This window comes from Agaricus bisporus (assembly GCF_000300575.1).
Source record: "Agaricus bisporus var. bisporus H97 unplaced genomic scaffold AGABI2scaffold_10, whole genome shotgun sequence".
Classification (NCBI taxonomy): Eukaryota; Fungi; Basidiomycota; class Agaricomycetes; order Agaricales; family Agaricaceae; genus Agaricus; species Agaricus bisporus.
In genome coordinates, this window is record NW_006267345.1 from 1,164,289 (window position 1) to 1,191,489 (window position 27,201).

The window sequence follows — 27,201 nt, forward strand, 5'->3', positions numbered from 1 at the left end:
AGTATTGTAACGACCGTGGTGCAGATTGTTCAGGTCTGCTAATAGTATTAATGTCTCTTTCTGTTGTACAATTCATTCAGAGGAAGAGGGGATTTCAATAATTTGCTCGTCTTCTAGTTGACGAGCTTGGTGGATGGTTCGGCGCCTGTTGTCGCGCTTCTCTCTTTCAATTGCCATATCCGTGGTACGCCTTTGATCATGCCACGAAATATTGTTCTGATGCCGCTTATACGTGCATTTGGTGGAGTCGGCAGTGTGGTTGCCTTTGCAATTGATGCACTTTATCTCGTGCTTGCACTCTCCTGTCCAATCCTCTTTTTTCCTTGCCGCTCCGCAACATGTAGCGAACAAGGTGTGGTTTTTGGTCATGTGAGGTTGACCGCATCGGGCGCACAGTTGATGACTGAGGCGGCACCGGGATGTTCCATGGTTCCATTTCCAACACTTCTGACACTGTGGAACGAATTCTCTCTGTCTAGCGTATTCTACTTTAATAAGCTTTCCTCGAATATGATATACTTTATTTACTAGGTCTTTCGTACGCGACCCAGTCTTCGAATCCCAAACATCTACAAACGCAACCGCCATGTCCCTTGATCCTCGAGATCGGACAACAGCAGGCTTTCTAACACATTCCAAGCCACGGAATTGGTCAACTGACCCCATAGCTTCAATCACTTGATCACCCGTAAGGATATCCTCCGGGCGTTTGTTGTACTGGCTGGTATAATAATCGAAGCCCTTCAGAATCAAATGGGCAACCGATTGCGGAGCATTGGGAAGGTCACTGTCCCCTTCAGGGAGTTCCACCTCCAACGCTTTGTATAATGACTCTCTTATCAACATGAACCCCTGTTTAGACGGAACTAAGTTAAGATAAAAGTGTACTACGTTCTTAAATAAGCGACCATTTTGGACCCTCATTTGCGATTTGTGGAAAACAAGATACCTGTTCATGGCATCTACAATTTTTCCCATATCTCCGAAACGCTCCAGTTGTATGATATGAGAAAATGCGAACTGAGCAGACTTCCGATTGAGTCCACCCGTGATTCCTTGGGCGGCTTTTTGAGCCGCGAGCGCCTTCTTCGACTTTGGCACTATGACTTCGTTCGAGCTAGGTGGCGTATTAACCACCGGAGCTACCGCTTTCAATGCGTCCTGCATCGTCATCTCAGGACATTGTTCTCGTAATGCCATTGCCCATTGAATGGTTTCTTCCATGACAATGGGAGCAGGGGCGGTTGGCGCCGCAGATTGTTTAGCCGCCTGGGCATATGATTTTGGGACGACACGTGCAATGAACGCACGCGCATTGTTCTTCATATCTGCATTCCTAGACTGAGAATTCGGCTTGGAGTGCATGGGGACGGGGGGAGGACCAGAACAATTTCCGTGTTCTGCTGTGGTAGATGCCCCTGACTTACCTGGGGCACCTTTACCGCTCTTGGGCGGGTTCGATGGGGCGTTACTCCCGCTAGCATCTCTATTCCTGCCGGCAGCAGAGACTGCACTGGTGGACGGGGCGTTACTCCCGCTAGCGTCCCTGCCCTTAGCTTGCCGGCTGAAACCGGACTCGGGCATACGGGGCGTGACTCCCGCTAGCGTCTCGTTAGACGCTGTCGGCTTGGTAACCACCGACAGCTTAATTGGCATATAAGAAGAGACTGGCTTACCTTGTTTGCCAGTCTTTGTGGGTTGGACCAGCGGTTTGGGAACCGCGCTGATCTTGATGGGAGACGCGATCACCGGCGAGGTGGTGACCGGGTGCTGTGGAGTAGGGGGAGGAGGGGAGGCCTTTTTCTTTCCTTTAGCGGCGGCCGGGATCCTCGGAGGTGACACATCGACTTCCATGGGAGTTGGTGCGCTTGCTGGTGTGAGGATGGGGGTCGGTGCGAACTTGACGTTCTTCACCGGCGGGGGAGGAGGAATATCGACTGGGGTGCGATACGTTGCTGCTTCTCTGATGACTGACGCGATGGACTCATGTCCAACCTTGACTTCAGCCCACTCAGAATTGATAAGCCTGCCCACGAATTTGGCGAGTTCAAAGGCGATAGCGTCTGGGTTGGTCGCCATCCTGGGTGTGATACGGGCCATGCTATTTAGGATCCCGTTTAAGTTTTCTCTGAAGCCCGCAACTTGGTCCTCAGAAAACGTCCACGGCTCAGATGGAAGGTCGGGCGACGAGCTCCGTATCTCCGCATCAACTATTTCGCCAACTATCTCCTTAGACTTGTTGACATTCTCTTCGAATTGATTTGATGACATGCTGACGCCTGTCATGATATGGCTGTCCAAGTCATTTGCCGCTCGGACTTTGAGCGCGTAAGCTTCGGCCTCGGTAATTTTCATTACCCGGGGCGTAGTTGGGGTCTTGTCCAAATCGGGCAAGACCTCGTGGGTTTGGGGTGGTGTACGCGCGTCCCTCAACGCTGGGTGGTCGAGGAGCGCTGGGGAAGGGGTTGGGAATCCGTACGTCGTCTGGGACGCATCAAGAGGGGAAGGGAGGGGCGGAGTCTTCATGAGCTCCGCTGGCGGGGTTGAGAATTGATTCCAGATGTTGGACTCAGTCTGGCTGGGTACGGCGGCGGCCTTTGCGTCGTCGTTTTCTTCATCGCTGCTCTCTGCCACTTCCTCATCATCATCTGAGTCCTCAGCATATCTCCTCGAAGCTAGTATCTCCTCCTTGAGTTCCTCAAGCTCCTTCTCACTCTCCTGCGACGTAGGAACGATCTCTAAGTCTGCTCGTTCCATGAGCGTCTCCTCCTTTGCGGCGTACTCTTCGAGTCCGGCTGTGATATGATTCTTTCTCTTTGGTTTAGGTGACCCGAAAGACTTGATAGAAGTCTTAGCAGCACTGAATGCTACTGAGATTCTTGAGCGAGTGCTACGTTTAGAAGTAGAACTGCGGAGTGAACCCGACGGTGACGACGGGCGGGAAGGGCGAGCGGGGTACGGGCGATCGCGGTGATCATCCATACTTGTGAGCACTGGAGGGGTCGCGAGTTATCAAGCGTTATCCCTTAGAAACAATATGTATTCCGACTAAAAAGCACGTCCACACCAATGTCCCAAAGGGGAAGGTGGTGGTAAGAGTTCAAGAAGGAATGCAAGAGTCACATAACCACCAGTTGCTCGACCTGTGGCCTTGCAGGCTCCGTGAGAGGCGTCCGAGTAGGTAGTAAAGAGTTCCTCCGAGTCACTAGCTCGATAGACTAGCTTGTAGTGCATAGTGCCAATGAGATAGCGGAATAGATGTTTGACTGCTAGCCAGTGAGCTGGAGCTGGGTTCGAGTTGAACGTCCCGAGATAGGAGACAGCATAGGCAATGTCGGGGCGAGTCATAGTGGCCAGATACTGAAGAGCACCTACAGCATTGAGATAGGGAACTGACTTCATCTCAGCCTGATCCTCGAGTGAAGGAATAATGTCAGAGAGCTCAGATCCCGGAGCGAGTGGAGTGGAAAGTGGATTAGCATCATCCATATTGAAGCGTTCTAGGAGCTCCTTGATGTAGTGCTCCTGCGAGAGGGAGATGGAGCGAGTAGAAGAGTCCTGAGTGACCTGAATGCCCAGCAGAAGTGTAGTAGACCCGAGATCACGGAGTTTGAAGTGTTTGGACAGCTCAGAGACAGCCGAGGCCATGGCAGTATCACTTTTCGAGACAAGAGTAATGTCATCAATGAATACTGGCACAATGACCTTGATGTCACCTTTGGAGTAAATGTAGATAGAGCTGTCGGAGCGCAGCCTAGAGTAGCCAATGCCTTCAAGAACACTCCGGAGTTTCGACTTCACCGAGGTCTTTGCCCCTACATTCCGTCCTGCATCACTACGCCTCATTGTTGCTCTTGCAGCTAGAGAAGGCTACAAAATGCGCTCCGTCGACAACTCGAAGAGGAGATCTATATGCGCCAACCTGAGGGCTATCACATTGGTAGTCCTAACATGGTCTTTCGGCTGCGTAAATCGCTCTATGGCCTCAAGCAGGCTGCTAGGCAATGGAATAAGAATCCGGGGCGTTGGGAATAGCCTTTAGCAACAAGACGAGCCCGGTAGCGCTCAATTGAGCCGTCGGCAAGTCGTTTCACTTTGAACACCCAGCCAGAGTTGACTACCTTCTTGCCAGGAGGCAGTTCCATGAGCTCCCAAGTCCCATTAGCCTCGAGATTGAATATCTCAGTGTTACAAGCCTCAGTCCAGCAATCCGAGTCAGGAGACTTCATAGCTAGTCTATAACTCCGGGGATCAGCACCCGAAACGGCTCCAGCAAACTCGACTTCACAGTACTCAGAGTCAGCTAGCAGAGCAGCTTCGTCATCAGAGTCAGAGTCATTACCAGCTAAGTCAGGTTGTTTGAGCTTCCACCATTGACCAGGAGGCTTCCGAACTCGCCCAGTACGTCTAGGAACGTGAGGGGGCTCAAGAGGGGCTCCGGCAGTAGGAGGAGTGACTGGGAGAGGTGCATGGATTTGTGGAGGAGTGACTGGAGGAATCACAGGAGGAATGAATGGAGGAATTACTGGAAGTGGTAGAGGTAGAACTGGCTTCTCTTCAGGAGGAACTGAAGCGGACGGAGTGGGAGTCTTAGGACGAGCAGGAGGGATGTGATTATCACCCCCTTCATCCTGTAGAGGTGGCAGTCCTGAGTATGATGATGTATCATTAGGAGTTTGTAGTGGCTTTTTTTTTTTTTTTTTTTTTTGTAATCAATGTCATATATTTCAATATAACTCGTACATCGGGTGTCACAACACATTCCCGCGGCTTTCTACTACTCGCCAGTTACAGAGGCCCAGAACAACAGTATTCTATCTACGTATCCAGCGCGACTTGGTCAAGCGCTATAAAAGTCCAAAGAAAAACAAAAACACAAACGAAAAAGAGATATCTAAATAAGTGGTCCCGGGAACAAGCCAAGCAGTCAGGCAATACAACTTATCCAAACATCGGAACACTCGATCGAGACCAGAGCGGAAATCAAACATAACACATATGAAAGAAAAGGAAGTGTGTGCAATCAGCAACCAACACGGAACGGGGACATAAGACAGAGCCTCGCAGAACGAGGTACGCGAAGCCCGTAGTAGATCCTGAGTAACTCCAACAGTGGCGGGGTAAGAGTATAGACGATGGACTCGAAGGCAGTCCGGATTATGTGGATCCCGATCTAGTTCTTCAGCAACTGACGCTTGAGCCAGAGTCTGTCGAAACGGTTCCGCCAAAACGGACACGATGTATCCATAGCAGAATGAGAGCGCTTGTCCGCGGTACAGTTTACGCATTGGCGTACATCGACGCGTGAAGCGTCGACGCATTTGGGATGGTTAGCCTCAGAGTGAGGCCCGCCGCAAAGAGGACAGCGCGCACACTTGGCACGGCACTGATCAGAATGATGACCCCATCGCTGGCAGTGAGCGCAGCGGACAGAGCCGGAATGGGGTTTGGCGCCTTTGATTTGGCAGTTCACTCCACGAACAGAGATGAACTTGGAAATGTAATCCCGGGCATTGGAACCCGAGACCGTGTCATGGATGTCGATCCATGCCCAGCATGAATCAGAGTGGGGGGAAGCTTGCATGAAGCGCGGCTTGTGTTTGAATAATTTGGCCAGCGAAGCGCCGACCGGAGACTTGTCGAGGGCGTACATGAAAGCCTCGTGTTGTTTAGTCGCCCACTCTTTTGGAGAAGCAGGGACGTGAGGGATGTCGATGATCTTGAGGTAAGATGTTGACGTGGCGGGGGAGTGAACAATGGGTGTGGTTTTGTTCGGGAATGTTCGCCGAACGTGCTTAAGCACGAACTGAATTTCGGCGGCGGTAGGGACATGGGAGGTGGCAAGGAAAATGCCATTGCCTTCGACCGTTGCATGCGTGAGAGTGACATTGGACTTGACGTCGCTCCGGAGGACTTGATTGAGGTTGTTGAGAACCCCAGGGGAAAAGGACTCAGCCGTAACTGAAGAGCCGGCAGGCGGTGTGAGGATTATACCACGGCGCGAAGTGCCGTGTGCTGTGTGCTTGCCTTGGCGTCTCTTATGAGGCGCCGAAGGCGCGCGGAACGAAACTGGAGCGGCATCTTTAGGGGGAGGCGCGCGCTTGGAACTTGGAACGGGAAGGGGTTTGGTGGGCGCCTTCCCAGACACTGGGGGTGGAGTGGCCGGCTCGTCCACATCCATGAGTGGGGCCGTTGCCGAAGGAGTGACGTCAGAAGAAGGGGCCGGATCGACCCGGACCTTCTTCTTCGGCGGCTTGGACTTGGATGAGTCAGCGGGTGGCTGTGCGTCCCGCGGAATAACATGAGGAGCAGGTGCGTCAACTGCGGATGCAGGCGCTTCAACTGCTGAAAGATGGGGGCGGATGAGGGGGGAAAGTTTCCTCAATCTATGCTTGAAATGATCAAAGATAATGTCGAATTCATTATCCATGAGTGTTGGGTTACCCTTGAGTAGATACTCTCTCCATTTAGAGAAGGAGAAGAGTGTGAGAGCGTCGAATGCATCATTGAGGTTTTCTTTTTTTTTTTTTTTTTTTTGTAATCAATGTCATATATTTCAATATAACTCGTACATCGGGTGCCACAACACATTCCCGCGGCTTTCTACTACTCACCAGTTACAGAGGCCCAGAACAACAGTATTCTATCTACGTATCCAGCGCGACTTGGTCAAGCGCTCTAAGAGTCCAAACAAAGAACAAAAACACAAACGAAAAAGAAATATCTAGATAAGCGGCCCCGGGAACAAGCCAAGCAGTCAGGCAATACAACTTATCCAAACATAGGAACACTCGATCGAGACCAGAGCGGAAATCAAACATAACACATATGAAAGAAAAGGAAGTGCGTGCAATCAGCAACCAACACGGAACGGGGACATAAGACAGAGCCTCGCAGAACGAGGTACGCGAAGCCCGTAGAAGATCCTGAGTAACTCCAACAGTGGCGGGGTAAGAGTATAGACGATGGACTCGAAGGCAGTCCGGATTATGTGGATCCCGATCTAGTTCTTCGGAAACTGGCGCTTGAGCCAGAGTCTGTCGAAACGGTTCCGCCAAAACGGACACGATGTATCCGTAGCAGAATGAGCGCGCTTGTCCGCTGGGCGCTTGGCCGCGGTACAGTTGATGCAGTGGCGCGCGTCGACGCGAGAGGCATCGACACACTTGGAATGGTTGGCCTCAGAGTGAGGCCCACCGCAGAGGGGGCAACGCGCGCACTTGGCACGACATTGATCAGAATGGTGACCCCATCGCTGGCAGCAAGCGCAGCGGACAGAGCCGGAGTGGGGTTTCACTAGTAGCTAGCATTTTATTCATTGAATATTGGGTGTAACCAATGATAGCAACTTCATAGTTCCCGAGGACCAGAAGATTTTTGCTTCTTAGCCTCCCAATGACTTCTTCATAGCTGATTGGGTAGCAGACAAAATGATTATCATTATTATATGGGTAGACACATGTATCTTCATTATTCATATCTGTATCTTCATTCTACCCATATATTGTTGCATTCAGAATCTTCATTATTTCATTATCTGTATGGGTAGCCTGATCTTCATAAATACTATTATTCTTCATAATAGATTCTTCATTGTACCCATATATTACATTCATTAGGAATCTTCATTCTGTCATTATGTGTATGGGTAGCTTAATCTTCATAAATATCATTATTCTTCATAATAGATTCTTCATTCTACCCATATATTGTGTCATTAGAATGACAATGATGATGATGATGGGATCAGTGATAGTATCAATGATGGTATTATTGATGGTATCAGTGATGGGATTATTGATGGCATCAGTGATAGGACTAGTGATAAGATTGATGATGGGATCAGTACCATCAAAATTGGAATGCTTTACCCAAAACCTCAATTGCCTGCCCATGGCTGATCCAATTGCTTTCAAACTTTAAATATATAGTTACATGTATTATACCTCCAAGGCTGCACAGACAGATATTAAAAACTTGACCTGGATACCTTGTTATTTAACAATATATTTATATCACTAAATTGCGGTTTATGAGCATGTTTTTAATTAAATGGGAATGTATTATCCATATGTAGAAAGCCTTAAAACGTGGCTTTCCAACAAAAAAAGTTGCATCAGAATCCGATGAAAATTGGGGATGATATAGCTGAATGATCATCTGGGTAGAAGCACTGACAGATTCCGTGTTGGAGAACCTGTAAACAGGTTGATAGTTACCACAAGTACAGTCATCTATAGACTACCACCCTAGGATATGGTGTTAAGTTGCAGATAGTGATTTGATCACTAGGTTAATATTTTATGAATTAAACAAAATATCGCTTTTTTCAAGAATGAATATCAAATTTATAGGACAATCTCTCTCCAACCCTTCTAACTGAAAACATAGAAAATTAGTAGATATATACGGGTATCCAAAACAAAAGACATCTAGTCATTTGAATAAGAACTAAGTGAGATAAGCCAAAAAATGCGTTTTGGGCATGAGTGAAGTACAGCTTTAGCAATTGTTCCACAACCATTCCAATCACCTTCTTTCTCATAAACACATTTTTCAACCTAGCTCACTCAGTTCTTACTCAAATCCTTAGTGGTCTTATTGGGTTGGAAGCCCATCTATGTCTAGTATTTTTCTATGTTTTCAGTTGGAAGTGTTAGAGAGAGAATGGTCCACAAAACTGACATTTATGCTCAAAGAATGCGATATTTTATTTAATTCATAGAATATTAACCACCTGGACAAATCACTATCTGCAACTTGTGACTATATTTTAAAATAGTAGGCAATTGATCTCCGTACTTGCGGTAACTGCCAACCTGTAAACAGGTTCTCCAACATGGATTCTGTCAATGCTTCTACCCAGATGATTATTTAGCTATATCATCCCCAATTTTCATCGGATTCTGATGCAACTTTTTTTGTTGGAAAGCCACGTTTTAAGGCTTTCTACATATGGATAATACATTCCCATTTAATTAAAAACATGCTCATAAACCGCAATTTAGTGATATAAATATATTGTTAAATAACAAGGTATCCAGGTCAAGTTTTTAATATCTGTCTGTGCAGCCTTGGAGGTATAATACATGTAACTATATATTTAAAGTTTGAAAGCAATTGGATCAGCCATGGGCAGGCAATTGAGGTTTTGGGTAAAGCATTCCAATTTTGATGGTACTGATCCCATCATCAATCTTATCACTAGTCCTATCACTGATGCCATCAATAATCCCATCACTGATACCATCAATAATACCATCATTGATACTATCACTGATCCCATCATCATCATCATTGTCATTCTAATGACACAATATATGGGTAGAATGAAGAATCTATTATGAAGAATAATGATATTTATGAAGATTAAGCTACCCATACACATAATGACAGAATGAAGATTCCTAATGAATGTAATATATGGGTACAATGAAGAATCTATTATGAAGAATAATAGTATCCTGGTATGCCTTCTTACAATCCTTATTCCACCACTTCTTCCCGTGACGGCTCAGTTTTCTCTCCTCTGAGTACTCTTCCCATGCTCTTTCAAACGCAGTAGACACTTTTCCCATTGTTGCCTCCAAATCCTCCACCGACTCAGATGCATTTTCTATCAGCCTGCCTATATCTCCGCATATCTGTGCCACGTAATCATCCTCCTCCTCCGACCACGCTTCAATCTTCCGCTTACACCTCATCTCTGGCTCACTTCCCGAGATCGGTACCTCTATCTGAAGAGGCCGGTGATCCGACCCCCACCTTTCTCTGTCATCCACCTTTACTTTGTAGTGGAATCCTTCTTGGTTGAACAGGGCCGCTGATGCTGCGACCAAGTCAATGACAGATGCTCGCGACTCCGCATCATCAGGTATCCTCGTTGGTGTTCCTCTGTTAACGGGGTGCACGTATTGAATTTCCAGGTCTGTGAATAGCTCCTGAAGCCTCATGAAGGGAGAAGAGGGTCTAATTTGATTGACCGCTCCTTCGTCCCATGTACGATCTTGGATGTTGAAGTCTCCTGCGCACAACGATATCTTTGGCAAAGTCTCAGTGATCCGTCTAAGTTCATGCACCGCCGCATGTGTTTCCCCATCATTGTAGACATTGAGGATATTGAACTCGTGAGGAATGCCCCTACGAGGTTGAGGAATATGCAAGGTAACTAATGAAGCATCACGATGCTTGAGGATGTCTGACCAGAGTTGTGGTTTAAAAACATCTAGTCGTCTATTGATGTAAGTGAGGACCCGCCTAGCCGCTCTAGTTTCATCTCTGTTGTCGAAAGCTTCCGTAAACGGACGCCATGAATTGTGTAAAGGAGGGCCGCACGCCACGTCGCCCTCCTTGTTCTTGGTAGATGGTTGTCTCCTCACACCCTTCCATCCCGGTTCCTGGAACATGATGATGTCCACATATCCGGCACATTTGTCCAATACGATAGAGGTGGTTTCCCAACTCTTACGCGCATTGAATGATAAAATAGTCAAGTATTGTAACGACCGTGGTGCAGATTGTTCAGGTCTGCTAATAGTATTAATGTCTCTTTCTGTTGTACAATTCATTCAGAGGAAGAGGGGATTTCAATAATTTGCTCGTCTTCTAGTTGACGAGCTTGGTGGATGGTTCGGCGCCTGTTGTCGCGCTTCTCTCTTTCAATTGCCATATCCGTAGCACGCCTTTGATCATGCCATGAAATATTGTTCTGATGCCGCTTATACGTGCATTTGGTGGAGTCGGCAGTGTGGTTGCCTTTGCAATTGATGCACTTTATCTCGTGCTTGCACTCTCCTGTCCAATCCTCTTTTTTCCTTGCCGCTCCGCAACATGTAGCGAACAAGGTGTGGTTTTTGGTCATGTGAGGTTGACCGCATCGGGCGCACAGTTGATGACTGAGGCGGCACCGGGATGTTCCGTGGTTCCATTTCCAACACTTCTGACACTGTGGAACGAATTCTCTCTGTCTAGCGTATTCTACTTTAATAAGCTTTCCTCGAATATGATATATTTTATTTACTAGGTCTTTCGTACGCGACCCAGTCTTCGAATCCCAAACATCTACAAACGCAACCGCCATGTCCCTTGATCCTCGAGATCGGACAACAGCAGGCTTTCTAACACATTCCAAGCCACGGAATTGGTCAACAGACCCCATAGCTTCAATCACTTGATCACCCGTGAGGATATCTTCCGGGCGTTTGTTGTACTGGCTAGTGAAATAATCGAACCCTTTCAGAATCAAGTGGGCTACAGATTGTGGTGCATTGGGCAGATCATTGTCCCCTTCAGGGAGTTCTGCTTCCAACGCTTTGTATAATGACTCTCTTATCAACATGAACCCTTGTTTGTTAGGTACTAAGTTAAGATAAAAGTGGACAACATTCTTGAATAAGCGGCCATTTTGGACCCTCATCTGCGATTTATGGAATACTAGATACCTGTTCATGGCATCAACTACTTTCCCCATGTCACCAAATCGTTCTGGTTGAACGATATGAGAAAATGCGAACTGAGCGGACTTCCGATTGAGTCCACCCGTAATCCCTTGGGCAGCTTTTTGAGCCGCGAGCGCCTTCTTTGACTTAGGCACAATGACTTCATTCGAGCTAGGTGGCGTGTTGACCACCGGAGCTACAGCTTTCAAGGCATCCTGCATCGTCATTTCAGGACACTGTTCTCGTAGTGCTTTTGCCCATTGAATGGTTTCTTCCATGACAATGGGAGCGGGGGCGGTAGGCGCCGCATACTGCTTAGCCGCCTGGGCATAGGATTTGGGGACGACACGTGCAGCGAACGCACGCGCATTGTTCTTCATCTCTGCGCTCCTAGATTGAGAATTCGGTTTGGAGTGCATGGGGACGGGGGGAGGACCGGGACGAGTTCCGTGTTCTGCTGTGGTAGATGCCCCTGACTTACCTGGGGCACCTTTACCGCTCTTGGGCGGGTTCAACGGGGCGTTACTCCCGCTAGCGTCTCGAGACCTGCCGGCAGCAGGGACTGCACTGGTGGACGGGGCGTTACTCCCGCTAGCGTCTCTGCCCTTAGTTTGCCGGCTGGAACCGGACTCGGGCATACGGGGCGTGACTCCCGCTAGCGTCTCGTTAGATGCTGTCGGCTTGGTAACCACCGACAGCTTGATTGGCATATAAGAGGAGACTGGTTTACCTTGTTTGCCAGTCTTTGAGGTTTGGACGAACGGTTTGGGAACCGCACTAATCTTGATGGGCGACGCGGCCACCGGCGAGGTGGTGACCGGATGTTGGGGAGTCGGGGGAATGGGCGAGGCCTTTTTCTTTCCTTTGGCGGAGGCCGTGATCCTGGGTGGGGACACATCGACTTCCATCGGAGTCGGAGCGCTTGCTGGGGTAGGGGTGGGGGTCGGTAGGGGTGGGGGTCGGCGCGAACTTAACGTTCTTCACCGGTGGGGGAGGGGGAATGTCGATTGGAGTATGGTACGTTGCTGCTTCTCTGATGACTGATGCGATGGACTCATGTCCGACCTTAACTTCAGCCCACTCAGAGTTGATAATCCTGCCCACAAATTTGGCAAGTTCAAAGGCGATAGCGTCCGGGTTGGTTGCCATCCTTGGAGTGATACGGGCCATACTATTAAGGATCCCGTTTAAGTTCTCCCTGAAGCCAGCGACTTGGTCATCAGAGAATGTCCATGGTTCGGACGGAAGATCGGGCGACGAGCTCCGTATTTCTTCATCTACTATTTCGCTAACTATCTCCTTCGACTTGTTGACGTTCTCCTCAAACTGATTTGATGACATGCTGACGCCTGCCATGATATGGTTGTCCGAGTCGTTAGCTGCTCGGACTTTGAGCGCGTAAGCTTCGGCCTCGGTAATTTTCATTACCCGGGGCGTGGTGGGAGTCTTGTCCAAATCAGGCAAGACCTCGTGGGTTTGGGGTGGTGTACACGCGTCCCTCAACGCTGGATGGTCGAGGAGCGCTGGGGAAGGGGTGGGGAATCCATACGTCGACTGGGACGCATCAAGAGGGGAAGGGAGGGGCGGAGTCGTCATGAGCTCCGCTGGCGGGGTTGAGAACTGATTCCAAATATTAGAATCAATTTGGCTGAGTACGACGGCGTCCTTTGCATCGTCGTTTTCTTCGTCGCTACTCTCTGCTACTTCCTCATCATCGTCTGAGTCCTCAGCATCTCTCCTCAAAGCAAGTTTCTCCTCCCTGAGTTCCTCTAGCTCCTTCTCACTCTCCTGCGACGTAGGAACGATTTCTAATTCTGCCTGTTCCATGAGTGTCTTTTCCCTTGCAGCGATTTCTTCGAACCCTGCTTCAATGAAATTCTTCCTCTTAGGTTTGGGCGACCCAAGAGATTTGATAGTGTCTTTAGCAGCACCGAGAGCTCCAGAGAGTTTAGAGCGCATACTGCTTTTAGAAGAGAAACTTCGAAATGATCCCGTCGGCGACGACGGGCGGGATGGTCAGGCGGGGTACGGGCGATCGCGGTGATCAGCCATACTCGAAAGCAATAGAGGGGTCGCGAGTTCTCAAGCGTTATCCCTTAGAAACAAAATGTATTCCGACTAAAAAGCACGTCCACACCAATGTCCCAAAGGGGAAGGTGGTGGTAGGAGTTCAAGAGGGAATGGACAAACTGTGGATACACTGTAAGAAGCTATATTGTGTTCTGATAACTTGTACTCACCTGTGGATACACTGTAAGAAGCTAAGGCCTCTGAAGCGTCCACAGGGGAGTTCAACCATACATGACTAAGCTATCATGTGACTAAACTCGTCCGCATATATCTAAGTCCACCAACTACACTTGTAGACTGCTTGCTCACTCTAACACACCCCCTTGATCTAGCCAGTCTACTCAAGTCCTAATAGTGGAACAGCAAACTCAACTACCTTCTTCGCCACAGCCTTGGTAAGGATGTCGGCCACTTGCTTGTGAGTCGAAACATATAAAGGATCAATGAGTCCTTCTTCAACAGCCTCCCGGAGCCAGTAGAAGCGCAGGTCTAGGTGTTTCATGCGTCCGTGATGCTCTGGATTCTTGGCTACACTGATTCCTGACTTGTTATCAACGAAGAGTGTTGAAGGAAGTGTCAGAGGGAAGCCAAACTCGGTCAGGATATTCCTAGTCCACTTGATCTCTTTGCCAGCCTCGACAGCAGCAACAAACTCGGCCTCGGTGCTCGAGAGAGTCACAAATGGCTGACGCTTAGAAGACCAACCTACAGCAGCTCCAGAGACAAGAGTCACATAACCACCAGTTGCTCGACCTGTAGCCTTGCAGGCTCCGTGAGAGGCATCAGAATAGGTAGTGAAGAGTTCCTCTGAGTCACTAGCTTTTTTTTTTTTTTTTTTTGTAATCAATATAGTATATTTCAATACTACTCGTACGTCGGGTGTCACGACACGTTCCCGCGGCTTACTACACTCGCCAGTTTACAGAGGCCCTAATCAACAGTATTCTACGCAAACGTATCCAGTGCGACGAGGTCAAGCGCTATCAAGAGAAAGAAAGAAACAAAACAAAAACAAATCGAGACATTGATACATACGTAAGGGGACCCGGGATAAAACCAAGCAGTCAGCCAATACACCCTACATAATACCGGAACACTAGAGCACTCGCAGTCCCTTTTGCGGAATCAAACATATCAAATATGAAAGTGAAAAATTGAGGCATACTCGAAGTAACTTTAGATCCTCAGAAGAAATTGTTCCTCACCACTACCGTTCTCCCTCCTAGACCGCTACGCAACCTTCCCGTATCTCCATCAGTATCCCCGACCCAACCCGGCGACGGTTCTCTGTCCTCCTCAAGTCGACCGCGCGGGGAACTGGCGTTTGAGCCAGGCACGATCGAACCTGTTTTTCCAAAACGGACAGACCTTCGAGTCTGTAGCGGAATGTGAGCGCTTGTCCGCCGGGCGTTTGGCCGCGGTACAATTTGCGCATTGACGTAAGTCGACGCGCTTAGCGTCGACCAGCTTGAAATGGTTGGCCTCTGTGTGGGGGCCAGAGCAGAGTGGGCAGCGCGCGCACTTGGCGCGGCACTGATCTGAATGATGGCCCCAGCGCTGACAACGAGCGCAATGGACGGAGCCGGAATGCGGGCGAGCGCCCTTAATCTGACAGTTCGTGCCGCCGATGGACACAAACTTGGAAATGTAAAGTCGGGCGTTAGAGCCCGACACCGTGTCGTGGATATCAACCCATGCCCAGCACGAGTCTGAATGAGGCGAAGCGCGCATGAAGCGCGGCTTGTGTTTGATCAGTTTGGCCAGCGAAGCGCCAACCGGAGACTTGTTGAGAGCGCTAGTAAACGCCTCATGTTGCTTGAGCGCCCACTCTTTGGGGGAAGCGGGCACGTGGGGGATGTCGACAATCTTTAAGTAAGAAGTCGACGTGATGGGAGAATGGCTGATGGGAACGTTCGGGCTCGGGAAAATACGCCGAACGTGCTTGAGCACGAAGGAGATTTCGGCGGGGGACGGGACATGGGAGGCGGCAATGCAGATGCCGTTGCCTTCAACTGAGGCATGAGTGAGGATGACATCAGACTTGACGTCACTCTTGAGTAACTTGTTGAGGTTGTTAATAACCTCGGGTGTGAATGAAGCCGCGGTAACCGGAAAGTCCGCAGGCGGCGTCAGGATGATAGCACGGCGCTTCGCGCCGTGCGCAGTGTGCTTGCCCTGGCGTCTCTTGCGAGGCGCCGAGGGAGCGCGGAACGAAACAGAGGGGGCGCTAGAGGGTGGAAGCACGCGCTTTGAACTTGGGATGGGAAGGGGTTTGGTGGGCGCCTTCCCAGACGCTGGAGGTGGAGCGGCCGGCTCATCCACTTCCATGAGTGGGGCCGTTGCCAGAGGAGTGACGTCAGAAGGTGGAGCCGGCTCGACTCGGACCTTCTTCTTCTGAGGCTTAGCCTTGGATGACTCAGCGGGTGGCTGTGCGTCCCGCGGATTTACACGTGTGGCAGGTGCGTCAACTGCGGATGCAGGTGCAACAACTGCCAGGGAGAGGATGCGACGGAGAGTGGGGATTTTCTCCGTGAATACTGTATGAATGCGACTGATATCGCCGTCCATGATAGTGGGGAAGGCATCTATAATGTGTGTCTTCCATGTAGAGGAAGATAGCGCCTCAAAAATGTCGATAGCGTTGATAATGAGATTTATAACGGCCTCGACGGATTCTTTACTGTCCAATTGTTCCTCGTCTTCAGGAGACGCAGGACGGGGGGTGGTGGCATCTTCGTATTCGATTGCCATGGAGGAGTCGTCACTGCCGCATACCGAAACGGCAGCGACAGAGGGACCGGATGAGGAAGACCCCGGCGAGATGGGGCGCTTCGAGGAGAGCACTGAAGCCGAAGGCGACGGTGCGCGAGGAGGGGATGGGATGGGCGGGGTCGGCATAGGAGTCGGCACACGCGAGGGAGGAACGCTGGGCGGTGTGTTGACAGCCGGAGGGGCTGCACCGATCCCAGTTGAGTGGCCAGATGGCCCTTTGACATTACCTTTAGCTAGCGCACTAGCTTTGGCGTTGGCGATGGCGACCGCGGGAGCAATGCCCCGGTTGCGGACAGCGTCCATAATTGCTCGGTTCTCTTGCAAGTCGTACCCGAAGGTAGGGAGCGTTATTTGACCTTGATACTTGGGGTCGAGTAGTACCTCAATGTCGGAGACTGTGAGGCGAGTGGCAGTGGGATTGGCGGGCGGTGACGGCGCCTGAGACGGTGGACGATACGGGTGTGGCGCGGGGGCCGGTGTGGACTGTTGCTTAGCTTTGCGAGGCATAGCGGACGATGTATTGCTACTACTAGACGACTAGCACTGAGACTTCCAAAAGAGGAAGGTAGTGGTAAGAGGTCAAGGAGTGATGCTCTGAGTCACTAGCTCGGTAGACCAGTTTGTAGTGCATAGTCCCAATGAGATAGCGAAACAAGTGCTTGACTGCAAGCCAGTGAGCTGGAGCTGGGTTCGAGTTGAACCTCCCGAGATAGGAGACAGCATAGGCAATGTCGGGGCGAGTCATAGTGGCCAGATACTGAAGGGCACCTACAGCATTGAGATAGGGAACTGACTTCATCTCAGCCTGCTCCTCGAGTGAAGGAATGATGTCAGAGAGCTCAGATCCCGGAGCGAGTGGAGTGGAAAGAGGATTAGCATCATCCATATTGAAGCGTTCTAGGAGCTCCTTGATGTAGTGCTCCTGCGAGAGAGAGATGGAGCGAGTAGAAGAGTCCTGAGTGACCTGAATACCCAGCAGAAGTGTAGTAGACCCGAGATCACGGAGTTTGAAGTGTTTGGACAGCTCAGAGACAGCCGAGGCCATGGCAGTATCACTTTTCGAGACAAGAGTAATGTCGTCAATGAACACTGGCACAATGACCTGTTAGAGTGTGAGCAAGCAGTCTACACTTGGTTGTTGATGGACTTAGATATATGCGGACGAGTTTAGTCACATGATAGCTTAGTCATGTATGGTTGAACTTCCCTGTGGACGCTTCAGAGGCCTTAGCTTCTTACAGTCTGTCCACAGGTGAGTACAAGTTAGTATATCACAATACAGCTTCTTACAGTCTGTCCACAGTTTGTTCTTGGGATTGCTCAGTCAGTTCTTATCCGTTCAACTCGTTTCTAGGCTTGTTAGGATCGCCACTGCAACCGCTATCGTTCTACCTTTAATAGGTTATGGGCCCCGGCTTCTAACAGCCTTCAAAACGCGTTTTTTGTCACTGTCTACCATTTTCCCCTCTATATCTCAACTTCTATACCTTCCCCTGCACTCAAATCGATGTCTATGGCCTTGCAATCGCGCACACACGCTCCCTACGCCTGGGACACCACTTCGACGCGTTTTGGCGCGTCTCCAACGCGTCTGAGAGCCTCTACATCGACCACAACTCCCTCTGGCAGCCATACACCCTCTCCACACTCTCTGGGACCAATTTCTGGCCCTAAGAACGCGTCAATCGCTTGTTCTTTTTGTGGGAGGGTAGGGCACATGTCTAGGAGGTGCAGGAAGCGAAAGAACGCGAAAAAACACGCTCAGGAGCGCTCCAGCCTGCCTGGAACATCTAAAAGTAATGTCACAGGGCCACTTGGCCATCTGAGTGGGATAGGTGCAGCTCTTCCAGCTGTCACTACTGGTTCTGGCTCTCCTGGCTCTGATATTCCACTGAGAGCATCCGCTCTTGGTGCTTATTCCTCTCCCTCATCCTCTCCCTCATCATCTTCCTCACCATCCTCGCCACTACAGCTTGATGCTGACTTTTTCTGGCTGGCTGATACTGGTGCTACATCCCACATGACTCCTCACCGCCATTGGTTCAAGTCTTACTTTTTTTTTTTTTTTTTTTTTTTGTAATCAATATAGTTTATTTCAAAACTACTTAAAGGGTGCCATGACGCGTTCCCCGTACTTTACATCACCTGTACTTAACTACTCAACGAGTCCGTATCCAGCTGACGAGGTCGAAGCTATAAGAACAGAAAAAGAAAAAGAAAGAAGAGAAAGTTCGAATCTGGATACAAGTACACTCAAGTAAACAAAGAAACAGAAACGTTCATATACAAGATAAAAGAAAATCATTCGTCTTCTACCTCTTTTCAAGGCCGCCTGCGACACAGGCTTAGTCTCTCTCATCATCACACAGTAGATATCTCTCCATCCATCGTTTATCTCCCATACGTTCCAATGCCTTACGAACTCGATCGACTCGTGCAAGAAGATCGGTCCTTTTAGTGGAGGAAGCCTTCGCTCCTTCCTCCTTTTATTCTCTTCGTCTCTAGCCAACTCCAACTCTTTCCTATAGGCCGGCCAGCTTTCATCAGCGTGTCGCGGAAGTTCCGGAGGTTCGAAACTAAACGCTTGGGGATTGTCTTGGAGAAAGAGGATGAGACCTTGTATAGTAGTGATTCCGTCCAAGTCGTAGTGATTGATCCGCCTCACGAACAGAGGACAGACCATTAGTAGATGTTGCCGCGTCTCCGGTGACCGAAGATCGCATTGACACGATTTGTAAGGTTCGTTGGGGAAGAACCTCACTCTGTATTCCCCTATTGGTGCGTGATTGCACATGACTCGCATAAGACGAGCGAAGAGTGGCGAATTGCTGGCAGCTTTGACTCCTTGATATGTTTGGAACCATGGGCCGCCTTGAAGGTGACTTGGAAGTACTTCATTGCCTTCCTTGTCAGTGATGTCATACCAGCTGTTACCTTTGAAACAAGACTTGATATGATATGATGAACTTTGAACCTGCGAGCAGACCGAAGGTCCTGAGCGCGTTCCTATACCATCCGAAGACGGCATGTGTGGTGGCGGCTCGCTTGGAATGTTCCCGAGTCCTGAGCGCGTTCCTATACTTCTCGGAAGAAGCATGTGTGGTGGCGGCACATTGTGTCCTTGCGAGCGGACTATAAGTCCGAAGCACGTTCCTATACCATCCGAAGACGGCATGTGTGGTGGCGGCTCGCTCAGCGTGCAGACTCCTTGTTGGAAACCGGTTTGCCATAGGTAAATGGTGTCTCGCGTTGTTTTCTGTCTCGTGTAGTGGTAAGAGGCAGATTGAGGGAATGAGAGAGAGCGCTCTGTAAACGTCCTTGCGGTCTCCGCTGAATGATATGCTCTTTGAGCCAACGGCTGTAACATTCCCGAGTCCTCTGTATAGGTACCCGGAGCCGTGGTGTCAAGATAGAAAAGTGACCACACCAGGGTTTGAACCTGGGACCATCCCAATTGCACTAGGAAGCTCTAACCACTGAGCTATATGATCTTGGTATATAGTAGCTAAGATGTTATATGTATACATCTTAGGCCTAGAGGTGGAACCCACGACTGAGGGCCTGCTGCAGGGGCTGAGGCACAGTACAGATTATGTGAGAACTCAGAGCTCCGAACTGTCAGGTGACTTGTCCTGTCATCACCTAACACATGGCCCATGATTTGTTAAAGCCTCGCACTTCAATGTCGACTTCTGGGAAGTCTGTGGCGATCGCGTCGAAGGCTAGGGATACAGCAATAGAAAGCTGTGATCCGAGCGGTTTGGAATTCGTTGACATCAGATTCTTGACAATCAACTGGGACGTGGTGTAAAGAACGACCTTGGAAATAGGCCATCCTTTTTGAAGCTTCTTGTGCGCTTTAATTAATGCCAGAAATATTGACCATCCGACAATTGTTTCATCGTTGACCCGCCTTCCGGCGGCCCTCGTTTTAGAAGTTATGGCTTGTCCTTTGAAGACTGTGACAAGCGTGATATGCGAGTGAGTTCAATGCGGCACGGGCACGCTCGGATCAAACTTGTGTTTGACGCCTGCTGTAAACAGATGCAGGGCGTTCGGTTCCGTTACGGGAGCAAGGTTCAAGTTGCTGTGATATTCGTCTCTGTCTTTGCGATTCTTTGGCATAAGCACGAATTTGACTTTGTCTGGATGTCAGTCCACAAGCCGATGTCCAGGTTTGATATGTTCAGAGAGGGGGTCAAAGATCTCTGAGGAAGGGTTGTCGATCACCGAGTCAAGCGGAGACTTGATGACTTTGCGGATTGTCTTGGACTTGCGTTCCAAGGCGTTGGGGTGTAGGGTGGATCCTTTGGCTTTTCGCCACTCTAATAATGAAAGAACGGGATGGTGCGGGTGAAGCGTGTTGATGCGGATGACCGATCTCTCAAACAGCTTCTTGAGTTGGAGGTGGAGAGGCATGAGACCAGCCACGGCCGACATGGCTCCCATAGGAGAAGTTCGAAACGCGCCAGTAATCCAGTGCGCCCCTTGGTTGTGTGTGAGACGGAGCATCTTGATGTTAGTTTTGAATGCTCTCGTTCCCGGTTTGTACCAACAGCGTAATCCGAATGTTGCTATTGGTTGAATGCACGAAATGTAAAGGAGGCGCTTTTGTTTAGGCGTCAATCCTCGGTTGGAGTTTCCAAGCGACTTCATGCAACGAACTGCAGAAACCAACTTGGTAGAATAGAATTTGACATGATCGCGAAAGGTCAAATTGCGATCAAACATGATTCCGAGATACCTCCACACATCTTTAGGGACACATGGAGATTCGCGGGTAAATGGAGCCACACCCAAGTTTATGCTGGGGTTTGGCGAGTTCTTGTTACGGGCGGAGTCCGCAAAATTGAATAATTCCGTCTTTGTATGTTCCATAACAAGTCCGAAGTCCTTGAAAATGGAAGTCATTTGGGCATACGCCTCTTTTAGAGTATCGTGAGTGTCCATTCTACAATCCCCCGTAGCAACAAGAAGTCCATCGTCTACAAAAGAAAGAAAAGATATTAAAGGAAAATGAATACGGTCCTCCTCATCTTTGACCCATTTGTCCAGTAAATGAAAACACGGCGCTATATACAGAGCAGAGAGTATAGGCAACAGTGCGCTACCTTGTCCAACCCCTACATTACTATCAAATAATGGAGAAGTGATATTGTCTATAGAATATTGAGTCTTTCTTCCTACAAGATAATTCGAGAAAAAAGAAACTACACTAGCCGAAAACCCAAAATGTTTGAATATTTTAGAGAGAACGTTATGATTTAGAGAAGGAAAGAATTGTGCTACATCGAAAGCCAAAACTGAAGTTACCTTTTTCTTTGCCCACGCTGTACGAACATGATGTGTAAGTGCGACTGCTGCATCCTCGACTGATCTTTGGAGTATACCTCCGGTTTGACAAGGATGGATTACGCCGGCTTCAATACTCTCGAACTGAAGCCTCCGCGCGATCATTTTCTCGATAAGTTTCCCCATTGTATTGAGTAAGACGATAGGCCTGAACGATTTGGCCTTGTCGTATGACGGTTTGCCCGGTTTCGGGATAATCACCGAAATGGACTGTTTGAAGTGTTGAGGCCAATACCCAGTATCAAAACAGGCATTAGCTATCTTCGTGACGAATTGGCAGACTGTATCATCTGTCGCAAATCGCTTCCACAATCTCCAAGAGACGTGGTCTGGCCCAGGTGCCGTGTTCTTGGCACAATTCTTGAGCGCGTCGTGAAATTCTTGAACAGAGAACTTCACCCATTCCCTCTCCTCAAATTCTTCTAATTCCATATACATGCTGCTCATATCGACCTCTCTATTATCCGCTGCATTGTATGTGTTGTGAAGGGTTTCAAATAACTTCTCCTCATTGTTGCACGAATTCCCCTCACTATCTAGGATCGCCTCCACCGCTGGCATCTTCCTCTCTCTAGTCCACGGCATCAGGTCCCATGGTCTCTTCCTGTCACTTGCCATACTATGAATCTGTTTGTCAAAGTATTGACGCCTCGCTACACGCAAAGTCTTCCTCATCTTATTACGCATTTCCTTATTCCTAGGTCCTCCATTCTCTCCCATCTCCTGATAAACCTTCTTGCATTCCTCATTCCACCACTTCTTCCCGTGACGGCTTGGTTTCCTTTCCTCCGAGTACTCTTCCCACGCTCTTTCGAACGCACTAGACACTCGTCCCATAGTCGCTTCCAAATCCTCCGCTGTTTCAGAAACGTTCTCTATCATTCTGCCTAAGTCTCCGCATATCTGTGTGACATAGTCATCCTCTTCTTCCGACCACGCTTCAATCTTCCTTTTACACCTCATCTCTGGCTCACTTCCCGAGATCGGCACCTCAATCTGAAGAGGCCGGTGATCCGACCCCCACCTCTCTCTGTCATCCACCTTTATTTTGTAGTGGAATCCTTCTTGATTGATCAAGGCCGCTGATGCTGCGACCAGATCGATGACAGATGCTCGTGATTCTGCATCATCAGGTATCCTCGTTGGTGTTCCTCTGTTAACAGGGTGAATTTCCAGGTCTGTGAACAGTTCCTGAAGCCTCATGAAGGGAGAAGAGGGTCTGATTTGATTGACCGCTCCTTCATCCCATGTACGATCTTGGATGTTGAAGTCTCCTGCGCACAGCGATATCCGTGGTAGAGATTCCATGATCCGTCTGAGTTCATGCACCGCCGCATGTGTTTCCCCATCATTGTAGATGTTGAGGACGTTAAGCTCGTGAGGAATGCCCCTACGAGGTTGAGGAATGTGCAACGTGACTAATGACGTGTCACGATGTTTGAGGATGTCTGACCGGAGTTGTGGTTTGAGAACATCCAGTCTTCTGTTGATGTAAGTGAGCACCCACCTTGCTGCTCTAGATTCATCTCTGTTGTCAAAGGCTTCCGTAAAAGGAACCCATGAATTGTGTAAAGGAGGGCCGCACGCCACGTTTTTTTTTTTTTTTTTTTTTTTTTGTAATCAAGTGGCTGTTCGAGCCTTCTATTCCAGCGATATAAGTACATGCGAACACTATGTACAACGTGCTGAGAATAAGGTTGCCATGACGCGTTACCAAGAGAAAAAGAAAAACATATCCTGCGCGACGAGGTCAAGCGCTAGCGTAGAGAAGAAGAATAAAAGTTCGATCGAAAAAGAATGGTACATACTTATGCGGCCCCGGAAACATGTCGCAGTCGAACACAGACCATAGTACGTACCGGAACGCGAGACTGAAATATAATCAGGCGGAAAATAGACATAGAAAATGAAAATGAAAGTTGGGAGGCCGTTAGGCTACTAACCCCGAAACGCGTTTTGACGCGCGCTGATTACTTCTTAGGGAATTGGCGTCTCAGCCAATCCCTGTCGAATCGGTTCTGCCAGAACGGACACGAAGTGTCCATTGCAGAGTGGTCGCGCTTCGTCTTGCCTGCCGCACAACAGTTGACGCAAGACCGGGCGTCGGGGTCGCGCTTGGAATGGGCGCAGTAAATGGGGTGGGCGTCCTCGGAGTGGGGAAGCCCGCAGAGGGGGCAGCGGATGCCTTTGGAACGGCATACCGAAGAGTGATGGCCCCACCTCATGCACCGAGTGCACAAAGCGGAACCGGGCCGGGGTGCTGCGCCTCGGATTTGACAGTTTCGACCGCCGATGACGATCGTTTTGTTGATGAAAGAGCGGGCCGAAGTGCCCGCTACGGAATCGTGAATGTCAACCCACGCGACACAAGTGTCACTGTGGGCTGATGTCCGCATGAAGCGGACGGCGTGCTTGAGGACGGCGGATAACTCCTTTCCGACTGGCGAGATTGCAAGCGCTGTGCTGAAGGCGCTGCGTTGGGCGGACTGCCAAGTCTTCGGCTCGGCGGGGATCATGGGTACGTCGATTACTTTGAGGAAAGAAGTCGAGGTGACGGGGGATGATTTGATGGGCACGATGCCCGCGACGGTGACGAGACGCCGTATGTGTTTGAGCACACATGCGGTCTCGGAGGAGTTAAGGACTCGGCTCGCGGCAATGAATATGCCGGATCCGGAGTCCTCGGAGTGCTCGAGAATGACGTCAGAACTGACGTCATCCTTGAGGTGTTGGTTGATCTCGGCCAGCATGGCCGGGGACACGTGGGCAGCACGGATAGAGGATCCGGCCGGGGGAGTGAGGTGCACGCCGCGACGCGAAGCGCCGTGGCACGTGTGACGGGCCCTACGTTTTTTGCCCGAAGGCTTGGACGCAGGGGTGGTAGGGGCGGGAGCCGCGAAAGCGGCGGGAGCCTGGGGGCGGGGCGGAGGTCGTTGCGGAGGGGGACGGCGTGCAGCGGCCTTGGCGTAAGAGTTATTCTTGGGGAGGACAGGGTCCTTCCCAAAAACGGGTGGCTGGGGTGGAGGAGGGGGGGTCGGCTGTGCCGGCTTCGCCTTCTTAGATTTCCTCGGGGTCATGTCCATGTCGGCCGACGGAGACCGTGGCCGAGGGGTGGCTGTACCCGAGGGAGTAGGAAGGGGCGGGGTTGACTCGAATGCCCGTGGGGGCGGATCAACCGAGCCGATAATCTTCGCGAGCTGCTCAGAAAATGAGCCGATGCCCGCGACGGAGGAGGTCTTGTATCCATCAAGATCGCGCCGCTTGATGAGTACATGTGCCGCCCGCAGTATACAGTCCGTAAACGGCGCATACAGCGGGTGTTCGGGCTCGATGTCGTCAAGCATGACAATCGAGGTGTTGACAAGCTTGAGCATTCCCTTCTGACCAGCGGTCAGAGTACGGGAACGCCCAGTGGAAGGGGTGGAGGTAGGAGCCGGTGTCGGGGTCGACGGAAACGGCGTCGGGGAGCGGTTATCCAACGGGACGGGGACCGAAGTGTAGGATAGGGGGGTGAGGGAGGACTCCGAAGGAGTCCTAGCAGGATGTGGCGTCGTCATGCGGGACGCCGCCGGGAGCTCGAGTTCATCTTCCATGTTCCTCGCAGCACGTAGAAGGGCCTGTCCAACCGAACTGTTGAACATACCTTCCGGAATCTCTCCTTCGTCAGACCAGTCGCCCGAGTCCTCAAAGTCCTCGCGCGTATCCATCGTAGAATGTAATGTATTGCTACTCGAGTATAAAACACTGAGACTTCCCAAACAGGAAGGTAGTGGTTACAGTTCAAGAAGCGTGGGCCGCACGCCACGTCGCCCTCCTTTTTCTTGGTAGATGGTTGCCTCCTCACACCCTTCCACCCCGGTTCCTGGAACATGATGATGTCCACATATCCAGCACATTTGTCCAATACGATAGAAGTGGTGACCTTAGGAGTAATCTCTTATCATGTCTCTACCTTGCCCGACACAAGGGCTTCAATATCACTATCTCCGCTCAATCTATTGACTTCCAATGCAAAGGGATTTCGCTTTTCACGGCCACTATCCATTCCAACAACTCTGCTGAGCTCGACGGCTCAACTCTCACTTCGGAGGCCGCTTTTTCTGTCTCTACTCTCCCAGTTGACATCTCGCTATGGCATCGTCGCTTTATTCATCACAACTACGCTGATGTGAAGTCTATGATCAGTAAGGAGCTAGTTACTGGCTTGAAACTCGAGTCAAATTCGCCTCCTGATGCTATCTGTGAGCCCTGCCTTGCTGGCAAGATGCATTCCCATCCTTTTCCCTCCTCTTTGAATCACAATCGCTCTCCTCTTGAGCTTGTGCATTCAGACCTTCACGGACCGCTCCCAGCCTCTACTCACTCAGGCTACAAGTACTGGATTACCTTCATCGACGACTCGACACGTTTTCGGGCAGTCTATCTGCTTAAAGCTAAGTCAGAGGCATTTGAAGCCTTCAAAGTCTACAAATCCTGGGCTGAGACTCAACTCGGAGTCAAACTGCGAGCTCTACAGGATGACAAGGGTGGCGAGTATATGTCTAAGGCTTTTCTAGCCTTCACACAGGAAGCTGGCATCGAGAGGAGGCATTCTACTCGAAATAGACCTCAACAGAATGGACTTGCAGAACGTGTTAAACGTAGAATGTACGCGACGCAGTGGCGAGTCTAACGGTCCTAGAAACGAGGCAAACGGACAGGAACTGAATGAGCAATCCTAGTGACAACTGTGGACAGACTGTAAGAAGCTATATTGTGTTCTAGTAACTTGTACTCACCTGTGGACAGACTGTAAGAAGCTAAGGCCTCTGAAGCGTCCACAGGGAAGTTCAACCATACATGACTAAGCTATCATGTGACTAAACTCGTCCGCATATATCTAAGTCCACCAACTACACTTGTAGACTGCTTGCTCACTCTAACACACCCCCTTGATCCAGCCAGTCTACTCAAGTCCTAATAGAGGAACAGCAAACTCAACTACCTTCTTTGCCACAGCCTTGGTTAAGATGTCGGCCACTTGCTCATGAGTCGAAACATACAAAGGATCTATGAGTCCTTCTTCAACAGCTTCCCGGAGCCAGTAGAAGCGCAGGTCTAGGTGTTTCATGCGTCCGTGATGTTCTGGATTCTTGGCTACACTGATTCCTGACTTGTTATCAACGAAGAGTGTCGAAGGAAGTGTCAGAGGGAAGCCAAACTCGGTCAGGATATTCCTAGTCCATTTAATCTCCTTGCCAGCCTCGACGGCAGCAACAAACTCGGCCTCGGTGCTCGAGAGAGTCACAAATGGCTGACGCTTAGAAGACCAACCTACAGCAGCTCCAGAGACAAGAGTCACATAACCACCCGTAGCTCGACCTGTAGCCTTGCAGGCTCCGTGAGAGGCGTCCGAGTAGGTAGTAAAGAGTTCCTCCGAGTCACTAGCTCGATAGACTAGCTTGTAGTGCATAGTGCCAATGAGATAGCGGAATAGATGTTTGACTGCTAGCCAGTGCATCGCTCCTTGACCTCTTACCACTACCTTCCTCTTTTGGAAGTCTCAGTGCTAGTCGTCTAGTAGTAGTCA

At 49.8% G+C, this 27,201-nt stretch overlaps 8 protein-coding genes and 1 non-coding gene across 9 annotated transcripts; 2 read left to right on the forward strand and 7 right to left on the reverse strand.

Moving 5' to 3' along the window:
* Positions 1 to 201: 201 nt before the first annotated feature.
* On the reverse strand, positions 202 to 615 carry AGABI2DRAFT_45194 (hypothetical protein; the record flags this gene model as incomplete). The annotated part of the gene is made up of 1 exon (XM_006455338.1): positions 202 to 615. A coding segment is annotated over one exon (414 nt), but the record flags the coding sequence as incomplete, so codon positions are not given.
* Positions 616 to 9,407: 8,792 nt separating this feature from the next.
* AGABI2DRAFT_121329 (hypothetical protein) lies at positions 9,408 to 10,406 on the reverse strand (the record flags this gene model as incomplete). Its single annotated transcript, XM_006455339.1, has 1 exon — positions 9,408 to 10,406. The coding sequence occupies one exon, from the start codon at positions 10,404 to 10,406 to the stop codon at positions 9,408 to 9,410; it is 999 nt and encodes a 332-aa protein (XP_006455402.1).
* A 287-nt stretch (positions 10,407 to 10,693) lies between these two features.
* On the reverse strand, positions 10,694 to 11,107 carry AGABI2DRAFT_45121 (hypothetical protein; the record flags this gene model as incomplete). Its single annotated transcript, XM_006455340.1, has 1 exon — positions 10,694 to 11,107. A coding segment is annotated over one exon (414 nt), but the record flags the coding sequence as incomplete, so codon positions are not given.
* Positions 11,108 to 14,804: 3,697 nt separating this feature from the next.
* AGABI2DRAFT_75630 (hypothetical protein) lies at positions 14,805 to 15,836 on the reverse strand (the record flags this gene model as incomplete). The annotated part of the gene is made up of 1 exon (XM_006455341.1): positions 14,805 to 15,836. The coding sequence occupies one exon, from the start codon at positions 15,834 to 15,836 to the stop codon at positions 14,805 to 14,807; it is 1,032 nt and encodes a 343-aa protein (XP_006455404.1).
* A 1,951-nt stretch (positions 15,837 to 17,787) lies between these two features.
* AGABI2DRAFT_121333 (hypothetical protein) lies at positions 17,788 to 18,401 on the forward strand (the record flags this gene model as incomplete). The annotated part of the gene is made up of 2 exons (XM_006455342.1): positions 17,788 to 18,326; positions 18,392 to 18,401. 2 exons carry the CDS (start codon positions 17,788 to 17,790, stop codon positions 18,399 to 18,401), a joined length of 549 nt encoding a protein of 182 aa, XP_006455405.1.
* A 30-nt stretch (positions 18,402 to 18,431) lies between these two features.
* Positions 18,432 to 19,647, reverse strand: AGABI2DRAFT_121334 (hypothetical protein; the record flags this gene model as incomplete). Its single annotated transcript, XM_006455343.1, has 2 exons — positions 18,432 to 18,473; positions 18,700 to 19,647. The coding sequence occupies 2 exons, from the start codon at positions 19,645 to 19,647 to the stop codon at positions 18,432 to 18,434; spliced, it is 990 nt and encodes a 329-aa protein (XP_006455406.1).
* A 51-nt stretch (positions 19,648 to 19,698) lies between these two features.
* Positions 19,699 to 19,771, reverse strand: AGABI2DRAFT_t115. Its single transcript has one exon. It is a non-coding gene; the product is annotated as a tRNA-Cys (tRNA).
* Positions 19,772 to 23,602: 3,831 nt separating this feature from the next.
* Positions 23,603 to 24,028, reverse strand: AGABI2DRAFT_76082 (hypothetical protein; the record flags this gene model as incomplete). Its single annotated transcript, XM_006455344.1, has 1 exon — positions 23,603 to 24,028. One exon carries the CDS (start codon positions 24,026 to 24,028, stop codon positions 23,603 to 23,605), a length of 426 nt encoding a protein of 141 aa, XP_006455407.1.
* Positions 24,029 to 25,578: 1,550 nt separating this feature from the next.
* AGABI2DRAFT_226879 (hypothetical protein) lies at positions 25,579 to 26,037 on the forward strand (the record flags this gene model as incomplete). Its single annotated transcript, XM_006455345.1, has 1 exon — positions 25,579 to 26,037. A coding segment is annotated over exon 1 (228 nt), but the record flags the coding sequence as incomplete, so codon positions are not given.
* Between the last annotated feature and the right edge of the window lie 1,164 nt (positions 26,038 to 27,201).